The sequence below is a fragment of the Dendropsophus ebraccatus genome, chromosome 3, assembly GCF_027789765.1.
Source record: "Dendropsophus ebraccatus isolate aDenEbr1 chromosome 3, aDenEbr1.pat, whole genome shotgun sequence".
In the NCBI taxonomy this organism is placed as follows: Eukaryota; Metazoa; Chordata; class Amphibia; order Anura; family Hylidae; genus Dendropsophus; species Dendropsophus ebraccatus.
In genome coordinates, this window is record NC_091456.1 from 1,464,584 (window position 1) to 1,487,622 (window position 23,039).

General features: G+C 48.0%; 1 protein-coding gene across 1 annotated transcript in view; it reads right to left on the minus strand.

Annotated features, from left to right (window-relative positions):
* LOC138785109 (fibrillin-2-like) overlaps nucleotides 1–23,039 on the minus strand; it is a 364,563-nt gene that overhangs the window by 299,835 nt on the left and 41,689 nt on the right. Inside the window, exon 3 of the mRNA XM_069960684.1 lies at nucleotides 21,739–21,936. Coding sequence (XP_069816785.1) covers nucleotides 21,739–21,936 — 198 coding nt within the window. The remainder of the gene's footprint in view (nucleotides 1–21,738; nucleotides 21,937–23,039) is intronic.

The window sequence follows — 23,039 nt, forward strand, 5'->3', positions numbered from 1 at the left end:
TCTCTGAGATACGCACCTCGGGTTCCTTCTCACTAGGGGTGTTCACCCCAGACTTTACTGAAACATCACTATTCGGCATGCCCACAGCTGAAAGAGATTCCCTATCTTTCCAGGGTTTGAGCAAGTTCACATGGTATATCTGCTCAGGCTTTCTCCTGCCAGGCTGGTACACTTTGTAATTGACCTCCCCCACTCTCTCAATTACCTCATAGGGCCCTTGCCACTTAGCCAGAAATTTACTTTCTACAGTGGGTACCCATACCAACACTCTGTCACCCGGGTTAAAGGTCCTGACTTTAGCCGCCCTGTTATAGATCCGACTCTGTGCCTCTTGTGCCTGCTCTAAGTGTTCCTTTACTAAGGGCATGACCGCTGCTATTCTGTCCTGCATCAGGGTAATGTGCTCTATGACACTTTTGTAGGGGGGTGTTCATTTTCCCAGGTTTCTTTGGCGATGTCAAGAAGGCCACGTGGGTGTCTGCCATACACTAGTTCGAACGGGGAAAACCCTGTGGAAGACTGAGGTACCTCACGGATTGCAAACATCAAATATGGTAACAAACAATCCCAGTCCTTCCCATCCTTGCTGACCACCCTTTTTAACATGCCCTTCAAAGTTTTGTTAAATCTTTCCACCAGGCCATCAGTCTGGGGATGATACACTGATGTACGCAGATGCTTAATTTTTAGTAGCTTACACATCTCCTTTATGATCTTTGACATAAATGGCGTCCCCTGGTCTGTGAGGATCTCCTTGGGTATGCCTGTACGGGAAAACATATGGAAAAGCTCCCTGGCAATGAGTTTCGAGGAGGTGTTTCGCAAGGGTACCGCCTCAGGATACCGTGTGGCATAGTCTAACACAACCAATATATACTGATGCCCCCTAGCAGACTTCACTACTGGGCCCACTAGATCCATAGCGATCCTGTCAAAAGGTACTTCTATAATCGGTAGGGGTACCAAAGGGCTCCTAAAATGAGACATGGGGGAAGTTAGCTGACACACAGGACATGAGCCACAGTATCTTTTAACATCCTCATGTACACCGGGCCAATAGAACCTTTGCGAGACCCGTTCTCTGGTCTTTTCACACCCCAGGTGACCACCTAGCACATGTTTATGAGCCAGCTCTAAGACTACACGGCGATATGGTTGGGGTACAACTAGCTGTTCCATCTCCTCCCCTCTTACCTTATCTACTCTGTACAGTAGGTCATTGTTAGTAGCCATGTAAGGGTATTCCTTGTTCGCCCCTGGGACTTGAGATACACCACTTATTTTTACATTTTCACGGGCCCTTAGCAATGTGGGATCACTAAGTTGAGCGGTCCCAAAATTGTCACGTGATACCTCTAGTTCTGGCATGTCCAGAACTTCCTCCTCATTCTGAGTGTCACCAGCCAGTACAGCTAGGGGAAGACTGTCATCTCCACTTGGGGTCACCCCTACAGCTGGTACCTCATTATCTGGGTCATATGGTTCGGGGGTTACTCGCTGACACACATTATTACCATCAACATTAATATTTTCAGCAGACCATGTGTGCCTTCCCCTCCACAGGTCCCAAAATAATGGAAAGTCCCTTCCAAGTATCACCTTATGTATAAGAGATTTAACAACCCCCACTTCATGTGTAGTTGTACCACAAGGTGTGTCTACGCAAATAGTAGCAGTGGGGTATTCCCGAAAGTCCCCGTGTATGCATAGTACCCCAACTTTCCTTCCACTGTAGGCCCCCGAATTGACCAAAGTTCCATGCACTAGTGTCACAAGACTTCCAGAGTCCAGCAGAGCCGGGACGGGATATCCCCCAATGCACACGGTGCACATCTGTGGCTCAGTCTCGGTTATAGTCTCTGCGGCCAGAACGGGGTGTGCATATAGGGAGACACGTCTGGAGGCGGTGCAGTCCATGGGCTCGGTGGTAAGGGGACAGTGAGCGGCTATGTGACCCCAGTCATGGCACCGCCAACATTGTATGCGGCCTTGGTCTCGAGACCCACGTTGTGGCCCAACCGCAGACTCACCCTCTGAGCCACCTCCCTTTACAACTCGACTCCCACCGGCAGTAAATGGAGCAGTCTTACCAGTTCCTTTGGCCGACTTGGTCTCCTTGGCACTGCTCCGGCTGGTAGAGGTCTGTAGCAGCTCCTCTGTGGCACGATACCTCTCCACTACGTTCACCAGCTGGTCTGCATCAGTAGGGCCAGCTTGTCCAACCCATCGCTGTATCCTAGGCGGCAAGGAACGGTTAAACTTATCCAGGACAACCCTCTCGACCACCTGGGCTGGAGTGCACTTTTCTGGCTGTAGCCACTTTGTCACTAGGTGGATCAGGTCATACATCTGGGACCGTGGGGGTAGGCTTTCTGAGAAAGTCCAGGCGTGCACTCGGCCTGCACGCACCTGCATGGTTACCCCCAGCCGAGCAAGGATCTCTGCCTTTAGCTTGGTGTAGTCCCGAGAGTCCAGCTCATTCAGGTCATAGTAGGCCTTTTGTGATTCGCCTGTGAGGAAAGGTGCCACGACATCTGCCCACTGGTCCACGGGTAGCCTTTCACGCTCAGCAACTCTCTCATAGATGGTGAGATATGCTTCTACGTCATCTGTAGGAGTCATCTTTTGCAGCGCAGCTTGCACTGTGGCCCTTACAAATGGTTGCACTCCTCGGGCCCCTTGCAGATTTGTGTTTTGCCCCGCAGCAGTTGCAGTCCGCTGTGCAGTTATTGCATCTCTCAGTGCAGCCACTTGTTCCATCAGTAGGCGATTCGTCTCCTGCTGTTGTACATTAGCCTGGGCCTGTATTTGCTGCTGCTGCTGCTGCAGGGCCTGAGCCTGTATTTGCTGCTGCTGCTGCATGGCCTGAATGATGGCTTTAGTCTCCTCTCGCTGTTGGAGATGAGTTTCTTTTTGCTGCAGATTGGCTTGGATCATTTGTCTGACCAGGTCCTCCATTGCAGTAGTCTTTTTATGCAGTTCACCTGCAGCTTTCACCCAGGACATACACAGGTCACAAAATGAGTCTTTATAGTGTGTCTCTCTTTAAGACTGCGTTTTTTTTTTTTTTCACTGCCTGCTCTGAAGCGCCATATGTGGGAGGATTTGCTCAGTAGAGTGCAGGATTGTAGTGTGAACAGCAGTCAACAGGCTCAAACGAATGAAGTCCCAGTCCCGGCTTTGCCTGCGTTTATTCTCCAATACAAGAAAACAAATAAACAGCCTTGGCTTTAGGCAGAACACAAAATAACCTCTGCTTGTCCAGCACTAACTAAACAGAAGCCGGCCCTGTCTATACGCGACCACTAGCTGCAGTCGCACGAACATAACACATTGTATGCAGTCCAGTATTTACCTTGGTCAGGTATACAGCTTCTCCTGAGGCTGCCGCCTTCCAGCACTCTCAGCTGCCCCCGGCCTCTCTCTGTCCATGGCTCTGCAACCCTATATGGAACTGCTGATGATCCAGCCCGAGCACCTGTGCTGCCCGACGCCAAACAATATCTGGAGTGGAGGAGGTGGAATGGACAGCCCCACTACCAAGCCTGCCATCCATTCCTGCCCCACTACCAAGCCTGCCACCCATCCCTAAAAACCAGGCCCAAACACACTTTATCAATACATCCCCTCACATCCCTGGTTTTTCCATGTCTCAGATAGTGAGACATGAACTTCCCTCAGTCCTAGTAGGTGTAATAGCTGAACACAGGCGAAACATAGCGACCATCCAGGATTAACCCCTTCAGTGTCTCACAATATATATATATATATATATATATATATATATATAATGATATGCTGGGCTGTATATATGTATAATGGTATACTAGGCTGTATATATATAATGGTATGCTAGGCTGTATATATATAATGGTATGCTGGGGTGTATATATGTATAATGGTATGTTGGGCTGTATATATATATAATGGTATGCTGGGGTATATATATAATGGTATGCTGGGGTGTATATATATATATATATATATATAATGGTATGCTGGGCTGTATATATATATATATATATAATGGTATGCTGGGGTGTATATATATAATGGTATGCTGGGCTGTATATATATATAATGGTATACTAGGCTGTATATATATAATGGTATACTAGGCTGTATATATATAATGATATGCTGGGCTGTATATATATATATATATATATATATATATAATGGTATGCTGGGGTGTATATATGTATAATGGTATGTTGGGCTGTATATATATATAATGGTATGCTGGGGTATATATATAATGGTATGCTGGGGTGTATATATATATATATATATAATGGTATGCTGGGCTGTATATATATATATATAATGGTATGCTGGGGTGTATATATATAATGGTATGCTGGGGTGTATATATATAGTGGTATGCTGGGGTGTATATATATATATATATATATATAACGGTATGCTGGGGATTATAGCTAGAGGTATAACCAGTAGGAAGAGGAGATTGTGATCCCGCTGTATAGAGCTCTGGTGACATCACATCTGGATACTGTGTCCTGTTCTGGAGACGTCATCTAACAAAGGACATTGATAAAATAGAACGGGTCCAAAGACGGCTACAAAAATGGTGGAGGGTGCGAGGTATAAACCATATCAGGAAAGACTGAAGGATTTGTATCTGTATAGTCTGGGGGAAGAAGGGAAAGGGAGGACATGATGGAAACCTTTATATGTTACAGGAGGAAGAAGGGAAAGGGAGGACATGATGGAAACCTTTATATATGTTACAGGAGGAAGAAGGGAAAGGGAGGAGACATGATGGAAACCTTTATATATGTTACAGGAGGAAGAAGGGAAAGGGGGGACATGATGGAAACCTTTATATATGTTACAGGAGGAAGAAGGGAAAGGGAGGACATGATGGAAACCTTTATATATGTTACAGGAGGAAGAAGGGAAAGGGAGGACATGATGGAAACCTTTATATATGTTACAGGAGGAAGAAGGGAAAGGGGGGACATGATGGAAACCTTTATATATGTTACAGGAGGAAGAAGGGAAAGGAGGACATGATGGAAACCTTTATATATGTTACAGGAGGAAGAAGGGAAAGGAGGAACATGATGGAAACTTATATATATGTTACAGGAGGAAGAAGGGAAAGGGAGGACATGATGGAAACCTTTATATATGTTACAGGAGGAAGAAGGGAAAGGGAGGACATGATGGAAACCTTTATATATGTTACAGGAGGAAGAAGGGAAAGGGAGGAGACATGATGGAAACCTTTATATATGTTACAGGAGGAAGAAGGGAAAGGGGGGGACATGATGGAAACCTTTATATATGTTACAGGAGGAAGAAGGGAAAGGGAGGACATGATGGAAACCTTTATATATGTTACAGGAGGAGGAAGGAGGGAAAGGGAGGGCATGATGGAAACCTTTATATATGTTACAGGAGGAAGAAGGGAAAGGGAGGAGATGATGGAAACCTTTATATATGTTACAGGAGGAAGAAGGGAAAGGGAGGACATGATGGAAACCTTTATATATGTTACAGGAGGAAGAAGGGAAAGGGAGGACATGATGGAAACCTTTATATATGTTACTGGAGGAAGAAGGGAAAGGAGGACATGATGGAAACCTTTATATATGTTACAGGAGGAAGAAGGGAAAGGGGAGACATGATGGAAACCTTTATATATGTTACAGGAGGAGGAAGGAGGGAAAGGGAGGGCATGATGGAAACCTTTATATATGTTACAGGAGGAAGAAGGGAAAGGGAGGACATGATGGAAACCTTTATATACGTTACAGGAGGAAGAAGGGAAAGGAGGACATGATGGAAACCTTTATATATGTTACAGGAGGAGGAAGGAGGGAAAGGGAGGGCATGATGGAAACCTTTATATATGTTACAGGAGGAGGAAGGAGGGAAAGGGAGGGCATGATGGAAACCTTTATATATGTTACAGGAGGAAGAAGGGAAAGGGAGGACATGATGGAAACCTTTATATACGTTACAGGAGGAAGAAGGGAAAGGAGGACATGATGGAAACCTTTATATATGTTACAGGGGGAAGAAGGGAAAGGGAGGACATGATGGAAACCTTTATATATGTTACAGGACTAAATAAGGTTCAGGAGGGAAATGTTTTTAGTAAAAAACTGAGCTCAAGAACAAGAGGAGACAGTGAGGGGTTATCTGGGGGAAAGATCAGAAGCAATGTGAGAAAATATTATTTTACTGAAGGAGTAGTAGATACCTGGAACAAACTTCCAGCAGAGGTGGTTGGTAAATCTACAATAACAGAATTTAAACACACCTGGGATAGACATATATCCATCCTAAGATAATAAGAAAGAAAATACTAAAAGGGCCGACTAGATGGACCCAGTGGTCTTTTTCTGCCGACAATCTTCTATGTTTCTATGTTCTATATACATGCACATGGCCTCCTCTGTAATCCGCAGCTCCTGTAGATGGGTGAGTGCCCGGCTGTTACAGAGACAAAATAATGGCGGGAAGGAGAAGACATCGGCCGGTCCTCACCATCCTTATGTGTATAAATTCCCTTCAATCCTTTCTACAAGAAGATGGGCTAGACTTGGCTTCCTACAGAAACTACTGGATGAAGAAACCCGTCTGGAGAAAAGCACGGGAATAGTAACAACTACTGGATGAAGAAACCCGTCTGGGGAAAAGCACGGGAATAGTAACAACTACTGGATGAAGAAACCCGTCTGGGGAAAAGCACGGGAATAGTAACAACTACTGGATGAAGAAACCCGTCTGGGGAAAAGCACGGGAATAGTAACAACTACTGGATGAAGAAACCCGTCTGGAGAAAAGCACGGGAATAGTAACAACTACTGGATGAAGAAACCCGTCTGGAGAAAAGCACGGGAATAGTAACAACTACTGGATGAAGAAACCCGTCTGGGAAAAGCACGGGAATAGTAACAACTAAATGAAGAAACCCGTCTGAAGAAAAGCACAGGAATAGTAACAACTACTGGATGAAGAAACCCGTCTGGAGAAAAGCACGGGAATAGTAACAACTACTGGATGAAGAAACCCGTCTGGAGAAAAGCGTAGAAATAGTAACAACTACTGGATGAAGAAACCCGTCTGGGAAAAGCACGGGAATAGTAACAACTAAATGAAGAAACCCGTCTGGAGAAAAGCACAGGAATAGTAACAACTACTGGATGAAGAAACCCGTCTGGAGGAAGGAGCGGCTTCTAATCATAGGCTATGAACACTTTGTAGAACACTTAGCTGAGCGTTACTGCCGGCGAGGACCTCAGGATATGATGACAAGTCCTGCAAATGATACTGACAGATTTCAGTAAGTCAGCCTAAAGGGGGATTCTCACCTTGTTAGGGGGGCCCCCGACTGCTGCTGCTGGTGGAGCTGGTCAGGAAGCCAGACACCTCATCTGTGCTGTGTAATCTGCCTAATGACTCCAGCTGCAGTTACAGCCGATCACTGGGGTCCACAACTCTATCTACTCACGTGCTCTATCTTCAGAATGGCTGGTCAGCTGACAGGCCACACTCAGCCAATCACAGGCCGCGGCGGTCCCGGCCTGTGATTGGCTGAGCGCTCCGTCAGCTGACAATCCATTCTGAAGATAGAGCGCGCGGGACCCGGGGACGAAGACTGCGCGGAGAAGAATCCTGGACAGGTAATGTATGATGCTGCTGCTGCTTGTCAAATTGTTGGTCGCCCGCTGCGCACCGCTATTCCACCGTAGCGATGTGCGGTGGGGGAACGATGATTTTAGGTCTGGCCCTAAATGAACGATCAGCCGATGACACGATCATCGGCTGATCGTTCTCTCCATTTCTCCGAACGATAATCGGCCGAATCGGGCCAAATGGGGCCGATCCGTCCGATTATCGTTACTGTGGAATAGGACCCAAAGTGTGCGACCAGCACTGCATAGTGTATAGAGGGGCTGCTTTCAAGAAGAGAGTGATAAGAACAATGATGACACAGCGCTTGATACGCCACAGACCAGCGCCAGGAGCGCATCGCCCCTCTACACACCTGGCGACGTTGAGAAAGACCCTGGACAGGGTCGAAACGTCCACTGTCGCCATAACCCAAAGTATTTCGCAATGATTGTATATTTCCTGGCCTTGCCTTTTTTCACGCTGTAAATAAACGTCTGAACACTTTGCATATGAAAACGAGTGCTACGGAGTCTTTATATTGGATTATATTTGGATGAAGATCCATCCGTAACCAGCACCACCCAGTCCTGCTGTGCACCCCTATCTTTTCTACTATAAGAACAATGATGCACTTCGCCCCTCTGCCATTCTGTCTCCCCCCCCCTCCTGATAGTCTGTAAGCTGATGCATGCCAGCAGGGACCTCACTCCTCATGGATGGAGAATTATATGTATCTCTGTAATGTCTGAGGTTGTTCTATGTATGTGCCCCAGAATTATATTTATAATTATTATATTTATAATTATTATTATTGTTAGTGCTCTTGCTTCCCATGTGCGTCTGTTCACTATCACACCTCAGACTACACTGGACTTGTTCTTCTGTCCCTGATAGGGGACCTGGCATGGGGTACAGGAGAAAACCAGTAACCCATTAGTAACTACAGCATAAGTCAGGGCCCAGCTTGACTACAGCAGGGACTGTCTTGTCTTGTCTTGTCTCTGCATAGGAACCTGACTAGGACTGAGCTACTTCTACTTCCTCCCACCAGTGTAAAACTCCTCCTACAGGGACCTCAATGAACTTCCCTGGGATTGGTGGGGAGATGTGAGTGTGCAAGGATAGAAAGATAGAGATAGGTTAAGAGAAAGAACAGCTCTCATTGGTGCACAGATCCATGTGGTACAGGAGAAAACCAGTAACCCATTAGTAACTACAGCTGTGCAATACTCAGACATATACAATACTGACATCTAGTGGTGGACAATAAAATAACTTCTTTTTGGACAGGTGTATAAAACATAAAAGAAAAGAAAAAGAACCACAGTGGTGGGACACCACATAATAGTGGGGGACCCCCTAACAGGAACGAAAGAGCACCGAGCGCCATAACACTAATAAACACTAATCCCACCTGGTTTCTAGGGTATTTACTGGATATGGCAATGACTTCAAATATTATAAGCAGAATTAGTGGTTTATAGCGCCAACATTACCGCACAGGGTCACCTGGGTCATAGAGGGATTATTAGATAATGACTACTGTATGAATAATAATAACTACTACTAATAATAATAATAATAATAGTGACTGCAGACATGTTACATATTAGTGGGATTATTAGAGAAGATAATGACTATATAATAATAATATAATGGCCACACACATGTTACATATTACACAGGACGTTGGCGTCCCTTGGCGCGGCCCATTGTGCCTTCTGGACGGAGAGCAGAGGATGTTCGGCCCCCAGGGACGTCTCTATCGGTCTCTGGTGACCTCTGACCCCTCCGCCCCCGCTTGTTGCCTCTTCCTGTCATTCGCTCTTTGTTCTCTTGTATTATGGCGATTGTTCTAAATAAACCTGGAAAATGCTGAAATCTCAGCAGCTGCGGTGTGACGTTGTCTACAAGCGTCCGCAGCGTTAAAGGACAACTCCCGCAGGTCTTTTTCCCTCTTAACTAACACACATTACAGTTTTATAAATTAGTAATGTGTGTGTCATGACTGGCAGGCATAGACAAGACAAAAGACAGTGGGCCCTAGATCTGAACCCACCCACTGTCACCTGCCTACTTGCCTCAGTCGACCCTAAACGGTCGCGGACAACCACGGAGTCGGTCCCTACACTGCGTAGGTGAATACACAAAACGTAGACAGACAAACAAAACACAATGGAGGATAGTCAACTAGCAGGGTCAAAACCAAACAGACAACGCAGTACAAAATCAGAAGGAGAGCGGATAGTCAAATGTCAGGCAAGAGGTCAGAATACGGGTAGAGCAATAGCAAGGGGATAAGGACAGGGAATGCTGGGAAAGGAGCAGGGGAGCTGGGACTAGTAACAACTAATAGCCAGCAGGGAAGTGAGGATCTGGCTGCTTTTTATCCTGGATCAGAGACCAGGTCCAGCAGCTGATTGGAGCAGCCCTGATCCCAGCACCAAGCTCAGCTGAACAGATCTAGCAGTGCAGTAACCCCTGCACTGCCAGAAGTCTGACAGGCAAGGCAGGTGTGGCTAGAAAGTAAAACACAGTTCATTCAGTGCAAACACAGACAGAAATTCAGCGCTTCCTCGGCCGCCCGGCACGGACTGAGGAGCGCAAAGTCACATTCCTAACAGTACCCCCCCTCTTATGAGGGGCCTCAGGACCCTCACTCAAAGGACGAGGCTTAGAGGGGTTACAATTATGAAATTGTCTAATGAGACGGGGAGCGTGGACATCTCGGCTTGCCACCCAAGTCCGTTCTTCCGGGCCGAACCCCTTCCAATGAATGAGGTATTGAACGGAGTTCTGCACCCGGCGAGAGTCCAGAATTTTCTCAATTTCAAACTCAAGCTCCCCTTGAATGACCAGGGGATCTGGAGGAATAGACGGCAACACAGGAGTGATATACCTTTTCAATAGAGCCTTATGGAACACATTATGAATTTTCATGACTCTTGGCAATTGCAACCTGAAAGAAACAGGGTTAATTATCTCAGTGATGACATATGGCCCAATGTATTTGGGTGCCAGTTTTCCAGACGGAACCCTAAGTTTCAAGTTTTTGGTGGAAAGCCACACCTTGTCACCCACTAGGTATTCTGGGCCAGATATGCGTCTTTTGTTAGCTTGTTTTTTCGATAATTCCTGGGCTTTAACCAAGTTCTCAAGAGCTTGGGCCCAGACTGTGCACAGTCTTCTATAGGTTTTTTTCAGCTGACGGGTTAACAGATTCAGCAGCATGCGCAGATGAAAACCTCGGATTAAAACCATAATTGCAGAAAAACGGCGACATTTTGGTAGAATGATTTTCTCTATTATTGAGGGCGAATTCTGCCAAGGACAAATACTCCTTCCATTTGTCCTGGGCACTAGAAACAAAGCATCTTAGAAATTGTTCTAATGATTGGTTGACTCTTTCAGTCTGCCCATTAGTCTGAGGATGGAAGGCAGATGAAAATGCCAATGAAGTCCCCAATCGACCACAGAACTCCCTCCAGAACTTAGAGACAAACTGCACCCCTCTATCAGACACAACGTTCTCTGGAACCCCATGAAGTCGTAAAATGTGATTGATGAACAGAGATGCTAACGTACGTGCATTAGGGAGTTTCTTAAGGGGAATCAGATGGCACATTTTAGAAAATCTATCAGTTACGACCCAGATAACAGTCTTCCCTTTTGAAGATGGCAAGTCAGTGATAAAATCCATTGAAATGTGGGTCCAGGGTCTCTTAGGCAAAGGGAGAGGATGTAGAAGACCTTCAGGTAATCTATGAGGAACCTTGGACCTGGCACAGACCTCACAGGCCTCAACAAACAGTTTAGTATCTCTGGCCCAAGACGGCCACCAATAATACCGTGAGAGCAGATACTTTGTGCCAGCAATGCCCGGGTGACCTGCTAAAACTGAACAGTGGGTCTCTTCAAGAACTCTGAGTCGAAGGTTGGGGGGTACAAAGAGTTTTCCCTCCGGGATGTTCCTAGGGGCTAGGGATTGTGAATCTACCACCTGGGCGGCAAGGTCAGGTTGGAGGGTGGCAACGACCACACCTGGTGCTAAAATAGTCTCAGGTTCTTCGCTGGGGGCATTGCTGGCCTCAAAGCTGCGAGACAGAGCATCCGCTCGGACATTCTTAGAACCCGGACGGAAGGTAATTTCAAAATGGAACCTGGTAAAAAATAACGCCCACCTTGCCTGTCGAGGAGTAAGGCGCTTAGCTTTATCAAGGTATAAGAGATTTTTATGATCAGTTAAAACCCTGATCTTATGTTTAGCCCCTTCAAGGAAGTGTCTCCACTCATCAAAGGCCCATTTAATGGCCAACAACTCCCTGTTACCAATGTCATAATTACACTCAGTTTTAGAGAACTTCCTTGAAAAATAGGCTACAGGTCTAAGATTAGTGAGGGTCTCGGAACCTTGTGAGAGGACCGCTCCAACCCCCACTTCTGAAGCATCTACCTCGATGATAAATGGCTGATCTAAATCCGGCTGAATAAGCACTGGGGCCTCAGAAAAACAGTTTTTTCAACTGTCCAAATGCCTGTACAGCTTCGGGACTCCAGTTCACAAGATCAGCTCCTTTTCTGGTTAAGTCAGACAGTGGTTTGGCAATGACTGAGAAGCCTTTAATAAATTTTCTATAATAATTGGCAAATCCTAAAAATCGTTGCAGGGCCTTTAGACTAGTAGGTCGTTCCTACTCAGGAATTGCTCCCTCCATAAGAGAACAATCTGTGACATTCAGCGCAATACAATGAGAAGCACAATTTGGCCCCCATTTAATCAATTCCCTGTTAGACCAGTCAAACACAGGATTATGCTGGTCCAACCAGGGCAAACCCAAAATAATGTCAGAGGATAAGTTATCCATAACCAGAAAATCAAGATTTTCTTTGTGAACTGATCCAATTTGCACCTCAAGATGCGGAGTGATGTACCGGATGTTACCCCGGGCCAAAGGGGTAAAATCAGCACCAGTAATAGTTAATGGACATTTAAGCAGAAGAGGGCAAATTCCCAAGCATGACCAAAATGCAGAACTAATAAAATTGGCAGAAGCTCCAGAATCCACATGAGCATACCCAGAAATACACTTATTACCTAAAAACAACGAGATGGGCAACATCAATTTGTTCTTATTTTCTAGAGGTACCTGTGCGCCTGAGTGACTCCCTCGACAGTCACTCAGACGCTGGAGTCTTTTCGCCGGTTGACCAGGCTTGGATGGACCTTCTTTCACCCAGTGACCAGACTTGGATGGACCTTCTTTCACCCAGTGACCAGACTTGGATGGACCTTCTTTCACCCAGTGACCAGACTTGGATGGACCTTCTTTCACCCAGTGACCAGACTTGGATGGACATTCTTTCACCCAGTGACCAGACTTGGATGGACATTTCACCCAGTGACCAGGCTTGGATGGACCTTCTTTCACCCAGTGACCAGACTTGGATGGACCTTCTTTCACCCAGTGACCAGACTTGGATGGACATTCTTTCACCCAGTGACCAGGCTTGGATGGACATTTCACCCAGTGACCAGGCTTGGATGGACCTTCTTTCACCCAGTGACCAGGCTTGGATGGACATTCTTTCACCCAGTGACCAGGCTTGGATGGACATTCTTTCACCCAGTGACCAGGCTTGGATGGACATTCTTTCACCCAGTGACCAGGCTTGGATGGACCTTCTTTCACCCAGTGACCAGGCTTGGATGGACATTCTTTCACCCAGTGACCAGACTTGGATGGACATTCTTTCACCCAGTGACCAGACTTGCCACAGTACAGGCAGAGATTGTGCTGTAGCCGAAGAGCTCGTCAGGTCTGGGTGTCAGCAGCACCTAGTTGCATGGGGTCTTCTTGTGACAACAGAGGAACAGAAGGATTAGACTTAGGAGTAGAGTTAGGGAAAGAAAGAGATTTAGAAGCATCAGAGGCGCTCTTTTCCCCACGTCTGTCTCTGAGTCTCCTGTCAACCCTTATTGCCAATGTCATAGTCCCTTCTAACGTGTCAGGGGTAGGGTACACCACTAATAGGTCCTTAAGTTGGTCAGACAACCCCATCCTAAATTGACACCTCAATGCTGGATCGTTCCACCCTGAAGGAACAGACCACTGACGGAATTCTGCACAGTACTCCTCTACAGGTCTCTTACCCTGTCGCAGAGAAGTCAGCTGTCGCTCTGCCACAGCGGTTCTGTCTGGGTCATCATATAGTAAACCCAGGGCATCAAAAAATTGGTCCACTGAAGATAATTCCATAGAATCAGGGGGTAACGAAAAAGCCCACTCCTGAGGAGGACCCTGCAAGAGAGACATGACAATGCCGACTCTTTGGGTTTCATCTCCTGAAGAGCGGGGACGTAAACGAAAAAATAATTCGCAACCTTCCTTGATGATCCTGAAGGCCTTCCTGTCCCCTTTAAATTTTTCGGGGAGCAGAATCGGAGGTTCCAGAGGCATAGCCGCGGTCATGGTCACTTGCCGTGGTGTGGACTCCTGCTCCTGCACCTGTTGTGCAAGATTCTGAACTAGCCTGTTCAGACCTTGCATTTGCTCAACCAGAGCTTTCACAGGATCCATGATGATCCGCAAAAGAAAAAAAAAACATTTTTTTTTATTTTTTTTTTTAGAGGCTGGCTATTCTGTCATGACTGGCAGGCATAGACAAGACAAGAGACAGTGGGCCCTAGATCTGAACCCACCCACTGTCACCTGCCTACTTGCCTCAGTCGACCCTAAACGGTCGCGGACAACCACGGAGTCGGTCCCTACACTGCGTAGGTGAATACACAAATCGTAGACAGACAAACAAAACACAATGGAGGATAGTCAACTAGCAGGGTCAAAACCAAACAGACAACGCAGTACAAAATCAGAAGGAGAGCGGATAGTCAAATGTCAGGCAAGAGGTCAGAACACGGGCAGAGCAATAGCAAGGGGATAAGGACAGGGAATGCTGGGAAAGGAGCAGGGGAGCTGGGACTAGTAACAACTAATAACCAGCAGGGAAATGAGGAGCTGACTGCTTATTATCCAGGATCAGAGACCAGGTCCGGCAGCTGATTGGAGCAGCCCTGATCCCAGCACCAAGCTCAGCTGAACAGATCTAGCAGTGCAGTAACCCCTGCACTGCCAGAAGTCTGACAGGCAAGGTAGGTGTGGCTAGAAAGTAAAACACAGTTCATTCAGTGCAAACACAGACAGAAATTCAGCGCTTCCTCGGCCGCCCGGCACGGACTGAGGAGCGCAAAGTCACATTTCTAACAGTGTGTTAGTCACCTGCCTGGAGCCGTTACCCCTCTTTTCCAACCCTGACCCTGCCCCCCGCCCGGAAGTAAAATAACCTATACTTACCCATTTTCTGTCGACCCCGTCCTCTTCTCCCGCCGCCATTTTGTGATGATGTCACAGCAGGGGGAGGCCGGGTCTTCCTCTCCTTCCCCGTCTTCCTTTGGAATAAATGGGAGCGGAAAAGCTGCCGATGTGTGCGCACCAGAAGCCTTTTCATTGGCTGGAATGCATCACATGGCTTCCAGCTTGCTCAGCTCTGATTGGCAGCGTACGCGCATCGGCAGCCTTTTCGCTCTCATTCATGCCATGGAAACCCGGAACTAAAGAAGGTCTGAAGAAGCGGACGGGGTTGATGGGGACCGGCGGGATTTTTGAATGGCGATTGACTCGAGGGATGGAGAGTATAGGGTCTGTGTCTGTGTATGTTTTTTTCTTTTTCCTGACACCGGAGTTGTCCTTTAATAATCAGGGTGGCTGCTGCCTCGGGCACCATTATATTACATTATATTACATTCCAGATCTGCAGAAACTACCCCTGTAACGGCCATGGTGACTGTTATGGGGCCTGTGGCATCAGGGGTCCCGGTGAGATGCTCCTGCATACACTGGGCCCCTGAGCCGCCATCATGTGCAGCATTCGGCGGCCTCCTGGGTCCTGCAAATATCCCTTTACCTGTCAGCTCTCCTGCCGAGCGCTCGCAGCTATGACTACATTAGAAGGCTTAGAGATTAGTTGGGGGGGAGCGAGCGGCGATCCCTGTGCCAGAAGGAGAGCGAGCGGCGATCCCTGTGCCAGAAGGAGAGCGAGCGGCGATCCCTGTGCCAGAAGGAGAGCGAGCGGCGATCCCTGTGCCAGAAAGAGAGCGAGCGGCGATCCCTGTGCCAGAAGGAGAGCGAGCGGCGATCCCTGTGCCAGAAGGAGAGCGAGCGGCGATCCCTGTACCAGAAGGAGAGCGAGCGGCGATCCCTGTGCCAGAAGGAGAGCGAGCGGCGATCCCTGTGCCAGAAGGAGAGCGAGCGGCGATCCCTGTGCCAGAAGGAGAGCGAGCGGCGATCCCTGTGCCAGAAGGAGAGTGAGCGGCGATCCCTGTGCTAGAAGGAAAGCGAGCGGCCATCACTGGGCTAGGAGAGCGAGCGGCGATCCCTGTGCCAGAAGGAGAGCGAGCGGCAATCACTGGCCAGAAGGAGAGCGAGTGGTAATCCCTGTGCTAGAAGAAGAGCGAGCGGCCATCACTGGGCTAGAAGGAGAGCGAGCAGCAATCACTGTGCTAGAAGGAGAGCGAGCGGCAATCACTGTGCTAGAAGGAGAGCGCGCGGCGATCCCTGTTCTAGAAGGAGAGCGCGCGGCGATCCCTGTGCCAGAAGGAGAGCGAGCGGCGATCCCTGTGCCAGAAGGAGAGCGAGCGGCGATCCCTGTGCCAGAAGGAGAGCGAGCTGCAATCACTGGGCAAGAAGGAGAGCGAGCGGCAATCACTGTGCTAGAAGGAGAGCGAGCGGCCATCACTGGGCTAGGAGAGCGAGCGGTGATCCCTGTTCCAGAAGGAGAGCGAGCGGCAATCACTGGGCTAGAAGGAGAGCGAGCGGCAATCACTGTGCTAGAAGGAGAGCGAGCGGCCATCACTGGGCTAGAAGGAGAGTGAGCGGCCATCACTGGGCTAGAAGGAGAGCGAGCGGCCATCACTGGGCTAGAAGGAGAGCGAGCGGCCATCACTGGGCTAGAAGGAGAGCGAGCGGCAATCACTGTGCTAGAAGGAGAGCGAGTGGCAATCACTGTGCTAGAAGGAGAGCGAGTGGCAATCAGAGGCTGCCGGACATCACAATCGTGTCTGGCAGCTCCCCCGTATCAGGCACGTTGCAACATCTTTGATCAAGAAATAGGTAGCCGGCCCACTGGCAGATCTGGGTGTACGAGTGGCCGCACATCTCCCAACTGTGTATTTTAATCACACAAAAACACAGAAAAATGCAACAGCTCACTGCAACAGCAAGATACAGACCCACCACAGACAGGAAAATAGTTAAAAACAACAATAAGGTGAATATCGAGGCAGACTCTACACTGTAATGGCCTCTCCATGGCGTGTAATGGCCACCAGATTAGAGTGTCATCAGATTAGAGTGCCACCAGATTAGAGCGTTATCAGATTAGAGTGCCACCAGATTAGAGCGTTATCAGATTAGAGTGCCACCAGATTAGAGCGTCATCAGATTAGAGTGCCACCAGATTATGCTATTTGTTCTTTCTCATTTCATTACACAGTAGGTGTAAAAATAACGGCGCTGTACTCATATCCCTGGTTCCTGGTGATGTGACATCCTCACAAGAACTGCCCTGCTCCGCCAGTCACTGCACAAGGTGTTGTTCCCCCTCACCAGGTGGCTGGCAGAGCAGGCACCAGGGACAGCAGGAAGCAGCGGTGCTGAGTGGATGCCAGGGAGAATAGGAAGCGGTGAAGCAGAGTGGGAACTGGGAGTACTGGTGCAGCAGCTGCAGGCGCTCGGGGGAGGTGAATATTGTTGCAACGGCTTTAGATGCTCGGGGAAGGGGAGTACTGGGGCGGTAGCTTCAGGTGCTCAGAGGAGGCGAGTATTTGTGCAGCAGCTGCAGGGGTTCGGGGAAGGTGAGTATTGGTGCACAAGCTTTAGGTGCTCGGGAAAGGGGAGTATTGGTGCGGTAGCTGCAGGGGCTCGGGGAGGTGATTATTGGTGCAACAGCTTTAGGTGCTCGGGGAAAGGGAGTATGGGTGTGGCAGCTGCAGGGGCTCGGGGGAGGCGAGTATGGGAGCAGCAGGTGCAGACGCTCTGGGGAAGTGAGTATTGGTGTGGCAGCTGCAGGCAGGGGCGGTCTTGGCATTTCTGGGGCCCCAAGCAAAGTTATGTCTGGGCCCCCCCCCCCCCCCTCAACACGTGTTCCAAAAAAAAAATCGACCGCTTTGTGTTGCCCCCAGTAGTATATACCCCTTGTGTGCTACCGCCAGTAATATTTACTCCTTGTGTGCTGCCCCCAATAGTATATACCCCTTGTGTCCTGCCCCCAGTAGTATATAGACCCCTGTGTGTTCCCCCAGTTATATATAGCCTCCTGTGTGCTGCCCCAGTTGTATATAGACCCTCTGTGTGCTGCCCCCAGTTGTATATACCCCCTGTCTGCTCCCCCACTAGTATATAGGCCCCCTGTGTGCTCCCTCAGGGGTATTTAGCCCCCCCTGTGTGCTCCCCCACTTGGATATAGACCTTCTGTGTGCTCCCCCACTTGGAAATAGACCCATGTGTGCTCCCCCAGTAGTATATAAACCCCCTGTGTGGTTCCCCCAGTAGTATATAGACCCCCTGTGTGCCCCACCAGCATTATATAGACCCCTTGTGTGCTGCCCCAGTAGTATACAGACCCCTGTGTGCTCCCCCAGTTATATATAGACCACCTGTGTGCCTCACAAGTAGTATATAGACCCCCTGTATGTTCCCCCAGTAGTATATAGACCCCCTGTGTGCCCCACCAGTAGTATATAGACCCCCTGTTTGTTCCCCCAGTATTATATAGACCCCTGTGTGCTCCCCCAGTGGTATATAGCCCCCCTGTGTGCTCCCCACTTGGATATACACTCACTGGCCACTTTATTAGGTACACCATGCTAGTAACGGGTTGGACCCTCCTTTGCCTTCAGAACTGCCCCAATTCTTGGTGGCATAGATACAACAAGGTGCTGGAAGCTCCCTCAGAGATTTTGGTCCATAGTGACATGATGACATCACACAGTTGCCGCAGATTTGTCGGCTGCACATCCATGATGCCAATCTCCCGTTCCACCACATCCCAAAGATGCTCTATTGGATTGAGATCTGGTGACTGTGGAGGCCATTGGAGTACAGTGACCTCATTGTCATGTTCAAGAAACCAGTCTGAGATGATTCTAGCTTTATGACATGGCGCATTATCCTGCTGAAAGTCGCCATCAGATGTTGGGTCCATTGTGGTCATAAAGGGATGGACATGGTCAGCAACAATACTCAGGTAGGCTGTGGCGTTGTAACCATGCTCAATTGGTACCAAGGGGCCGAAAGAGTGCCAAGAAAATATTCCCCACACCATGACACCCCCACCACCAGCCTGAACCGTTGATACAAGGCAGGATGGATCCATGCTTTCATGTTGTTGACGCCAAATTCTGACCCTACCATCCGAATGTCGCAGAAGAAATCGAGACTCATCAGACCAGGCAACGTTTTTCCAATCTTCTACTGTCCAATTTCGATGAGCTTGTGCACATTGTAGCCTCAGTTTCCTGTTCTTAGCTGAGCGGAGTGGCCCCCGGTGTGGTCTTCTGCTGCTGTAGCCCATCTGCCTCAGAGTTGGCCGTACTGTGCGCTCAGAGATGCTCTTCGGCCTACCTTGGCTGTAACGCTTGGCTATTTGAGTCACTGTTGCCTTTCTATCAGCTGGAACCAGTCTGCCCATTCTCCTCTGACCTCTGGCATCAACAAGGCATTTCCGCCCACAGAACTGCCGCTCACTGGATGGTTTTTCTTTTTCGGACCATTCTCTGTAAACCCTAGAGATGGTTGTGCGTGAAAATCCCAGTAGATCAGCAGTTTCTGAAATACTCAGACCAGCCCTTCTGGCACCAACAACCATGCCACGTTCAAAGGCCCTCAAATCACCTTTCTTCCCCATACTGATGCTCGGTTTGAACTGCAGGAGATTGTCTTGACCATGTCTACATGCCTAAATGCACTGAGATGCCGCCATGTGATTGGCTGATTAGAAATTAAGTGGTAACGTGCAGTTAAACAGGTGTACCTAATAAAGTGGCCGGTGAGTGTAGTCCTCCTGTGTGCTCTCCAAGTTGTATATAGACCCCATTCTGCTGCCCCAAGTAGTATATAGACCCCCTGTGTGCTGCCCCCAGTAGTATATAGACCCCTCTGTGAAGCCCCAGTAGTCTATAGCCCCCCTGTGTGCTCCCCCTGTTATATAGCCCCACTGTGTGCTCCCCCCATTTATATAGACCCCCGCTGTGCGCTCCCCCAGTTAAACAGACCCCTGTGTGCTCCCCCTCCCATATAGTATATAACACAATAAAATAAACACTTATACTCACCTGGGTCCGGGCGTCTCCTCTTCTCTTCACTCTTGTGGCCGCAGGAAGGGTTTTCCCTGCGATCACAAGAGACCGCACTCCCCTTGTCCTGGCGCCAATGCTCCAGTGATGTCACTGGAGCGCCGGCACCACAAGGACAAAGCTGCCACTTGTGACCGCAGGGAAAACCCTTCCTGCGGCCACAAGAGTGACTGACAGGAAGGGGGCCAATGTCTCCCGCCCTGTCAGTGCTGCTGCATGTAACTATGAGCGCTCATTACGAGTGCTCATAGTTACAGTTCAGATGGCAGCAGCGAGCGGGGCAGCGGCCCTGTCCAGCGGTCTTGAGCACAAGAGCGGGGCGTGGGGGCCCCCATGGATGTTGGGGGCCCCAAGCGATCGCTTGGGGTGCTTGGTGCCAAAGACCGCCACTGGCTGCAGGGGCTTAGGGAGGGGAGTATTGGTGCGGCATATGCAGGCACTCGTGGAGGGTGAGTATTACTCTTCTGTATTTTTATACCACTCCAGCTACATAGAGATTGATATTAATTATACAGGACATGAAAATCCTGGGACAACCCCGTATGGGTGTGATTTTCTGGAGAAACCCTCTGTGCATGTGAGAGTCACAATCCTACTCTGCAAGGAACCTTTCTTTTTTATCCGGGAGTGGCAGTAGCTATAATGCAAGTATTGGTGCAGCAGCTTCAGATGCTTGAGGGAGGTGAGTATTGGTGCGGCAGGCGCTCTGGGAGGTGAGTATTGGTGCAGCAGCTTCAGGTGCTTGAGGGAGGTGAGTATTGGTGCGGCAGGCGCTCGGGGAGGTGAGTATTGGTGCAGCAGCTTCAGGTGCTTGAGGGAGGTGAGTATTGGTGCGGCAGGCGCTTGGGGAGGTGAGTATTGGTGCGGCAGGCGCTTGGGGAGGTGAGTATTGGTGCAGCAGCTTCAGGTGCTTGAGGGAGGTGAGTATTGGTGTGGCAGGCGCTTGGGGAGGTAAGTATTGGTGCAGCAGCTTCAGGTGCTTGAGGGAGGTGAGTATTGGTGCGGCAGGCACTTGGGGAGGTGAGTATCGGTGCCGCAGCTTCAGGTGCATGAGGGAGGTGGGTATTGGTGTGGCAGGCGCTCGGGGAGGTGAGTATTGGTGCAGCAGCTTCAGGTGCTTGAGGGAGGTGAGTATTGGTGAGGCAGGCACTCGGGGAGGTGAGTATTGGTGCAGCAGCTTCAGGTGCTTGAGGGAGGTGAGTATTGGTGCGGCAGGCGCTCGGGGAGGTGAGTATTGGTGCAGCAGCTTCAGGTGCTTGAGGGAGGTGAGTACTGGTGCGGCAGAGGCTTGGGGGAGGTGGGTATTGGTGTGGCAGGGGCTCGGGACCCTCTGTGCATGTGAGAGTCACAATCCTACTCTGCAATGAACCTTTCTTTTTTATCCAGGACTGACAGTAGCTATCCGGCGGCTTTATGTACATGGACTGTGAGGTAGGGGCCCCTCACTCCCTTCTTCTGGAAGCCCCTGACTACACATTAGCATTCCTCTAGTGATAACATACTGTGGATGAATGGATCCAGTGTATGGACACTAGAGCTTCAGTAGCCGATATAACTGCTCGGTGTTTGCGGGACTGGATTGGCGCAGGCCGCGGAGCGTCCATGGCGGTCTAAGTCCTATATACTGATTTATGCACAGGGAATGACTTTTTTTTACAGACGAGTATGACGGCGTTTACCTTGGCAGGCTCCGCTGCGGATGTTGGGGATGTAGCCACGGCGGCAGGGTTGTGGCTGAGCGGGGCACATCTCACATGGGTGCCCCCAGGCACGGCCAATGGTGGCACAGCACAGAGTCTTGGTGCAGACGATCCCGGTAACCTGACCCTGGCACATCTCGTTGCTGACCTGGGTGAAGCACGGCCCTGTCCTGTAGTCTGAAATACAGCAAAAGAAAATAGTCACAACCACTCAGAACTGTCTGATGATCTCCAGAGCTGAAATCCTGCAAAACTGCCACGAAATATACTATACAGGACTTATACATCTATATTATACTATACAGGACTTATACATCTATATTCTTATACTATACAGGACTTATACATCTACATTATTACTATACAGGACTTATACATCTATATTATACTATACAGGACTTATACATCTACATTATTACTATACAGGACTTATACATCTATATTATTATTACTATACAGGACTTATACATCTATATTATACTATACAGGACTTATACATCTATATTATACTATACAGGACTTATACATCTATATTATACTATACAGGACTTATACATCTATATTATACTATACAGGACTTATACATCTATATTATACTATACAGGACTTATACATCTATATTATACTATACAGGACTTATACATCTATATTCTTATACTATACAGGACTTATACATCTATATTATACTATACAGGACTTATACATCTATATTCTTATACTATACAGGACTTATACATCTATATTATACTATACAGGACTTATACATCTATATTATTACTATACAGGACTTATACATCTATATTATTACACTATACAGGACTTATACATCTATATTATACTATACAGGACTTATACATCTATATTATTATACTATACAGGACTTATACATCTATATTATTATACTATACAGGACTTATACATCTATATTATTATACTATACAGGACTTATACATCTATATTATACTATACAGGACTTATACATCTATATTATTACTATACAGGACTTATACATCTATATTATTATACTATACAGGACTTATACATCTATATTATTACTATACAGGACTTATACATCTATATTATACTATACAGGACTTATACATCTATATTATTACTATACAGGACTTATACATCTATATTATTATACTATACAGGACTTATACATCTATATTATACTATACAGGACTTATACATCTATATTATTACTATACAGGACTTATACATCTATATTATTACTATACAGGACTTATACATCTATATTATTACTATACAGGACTTAT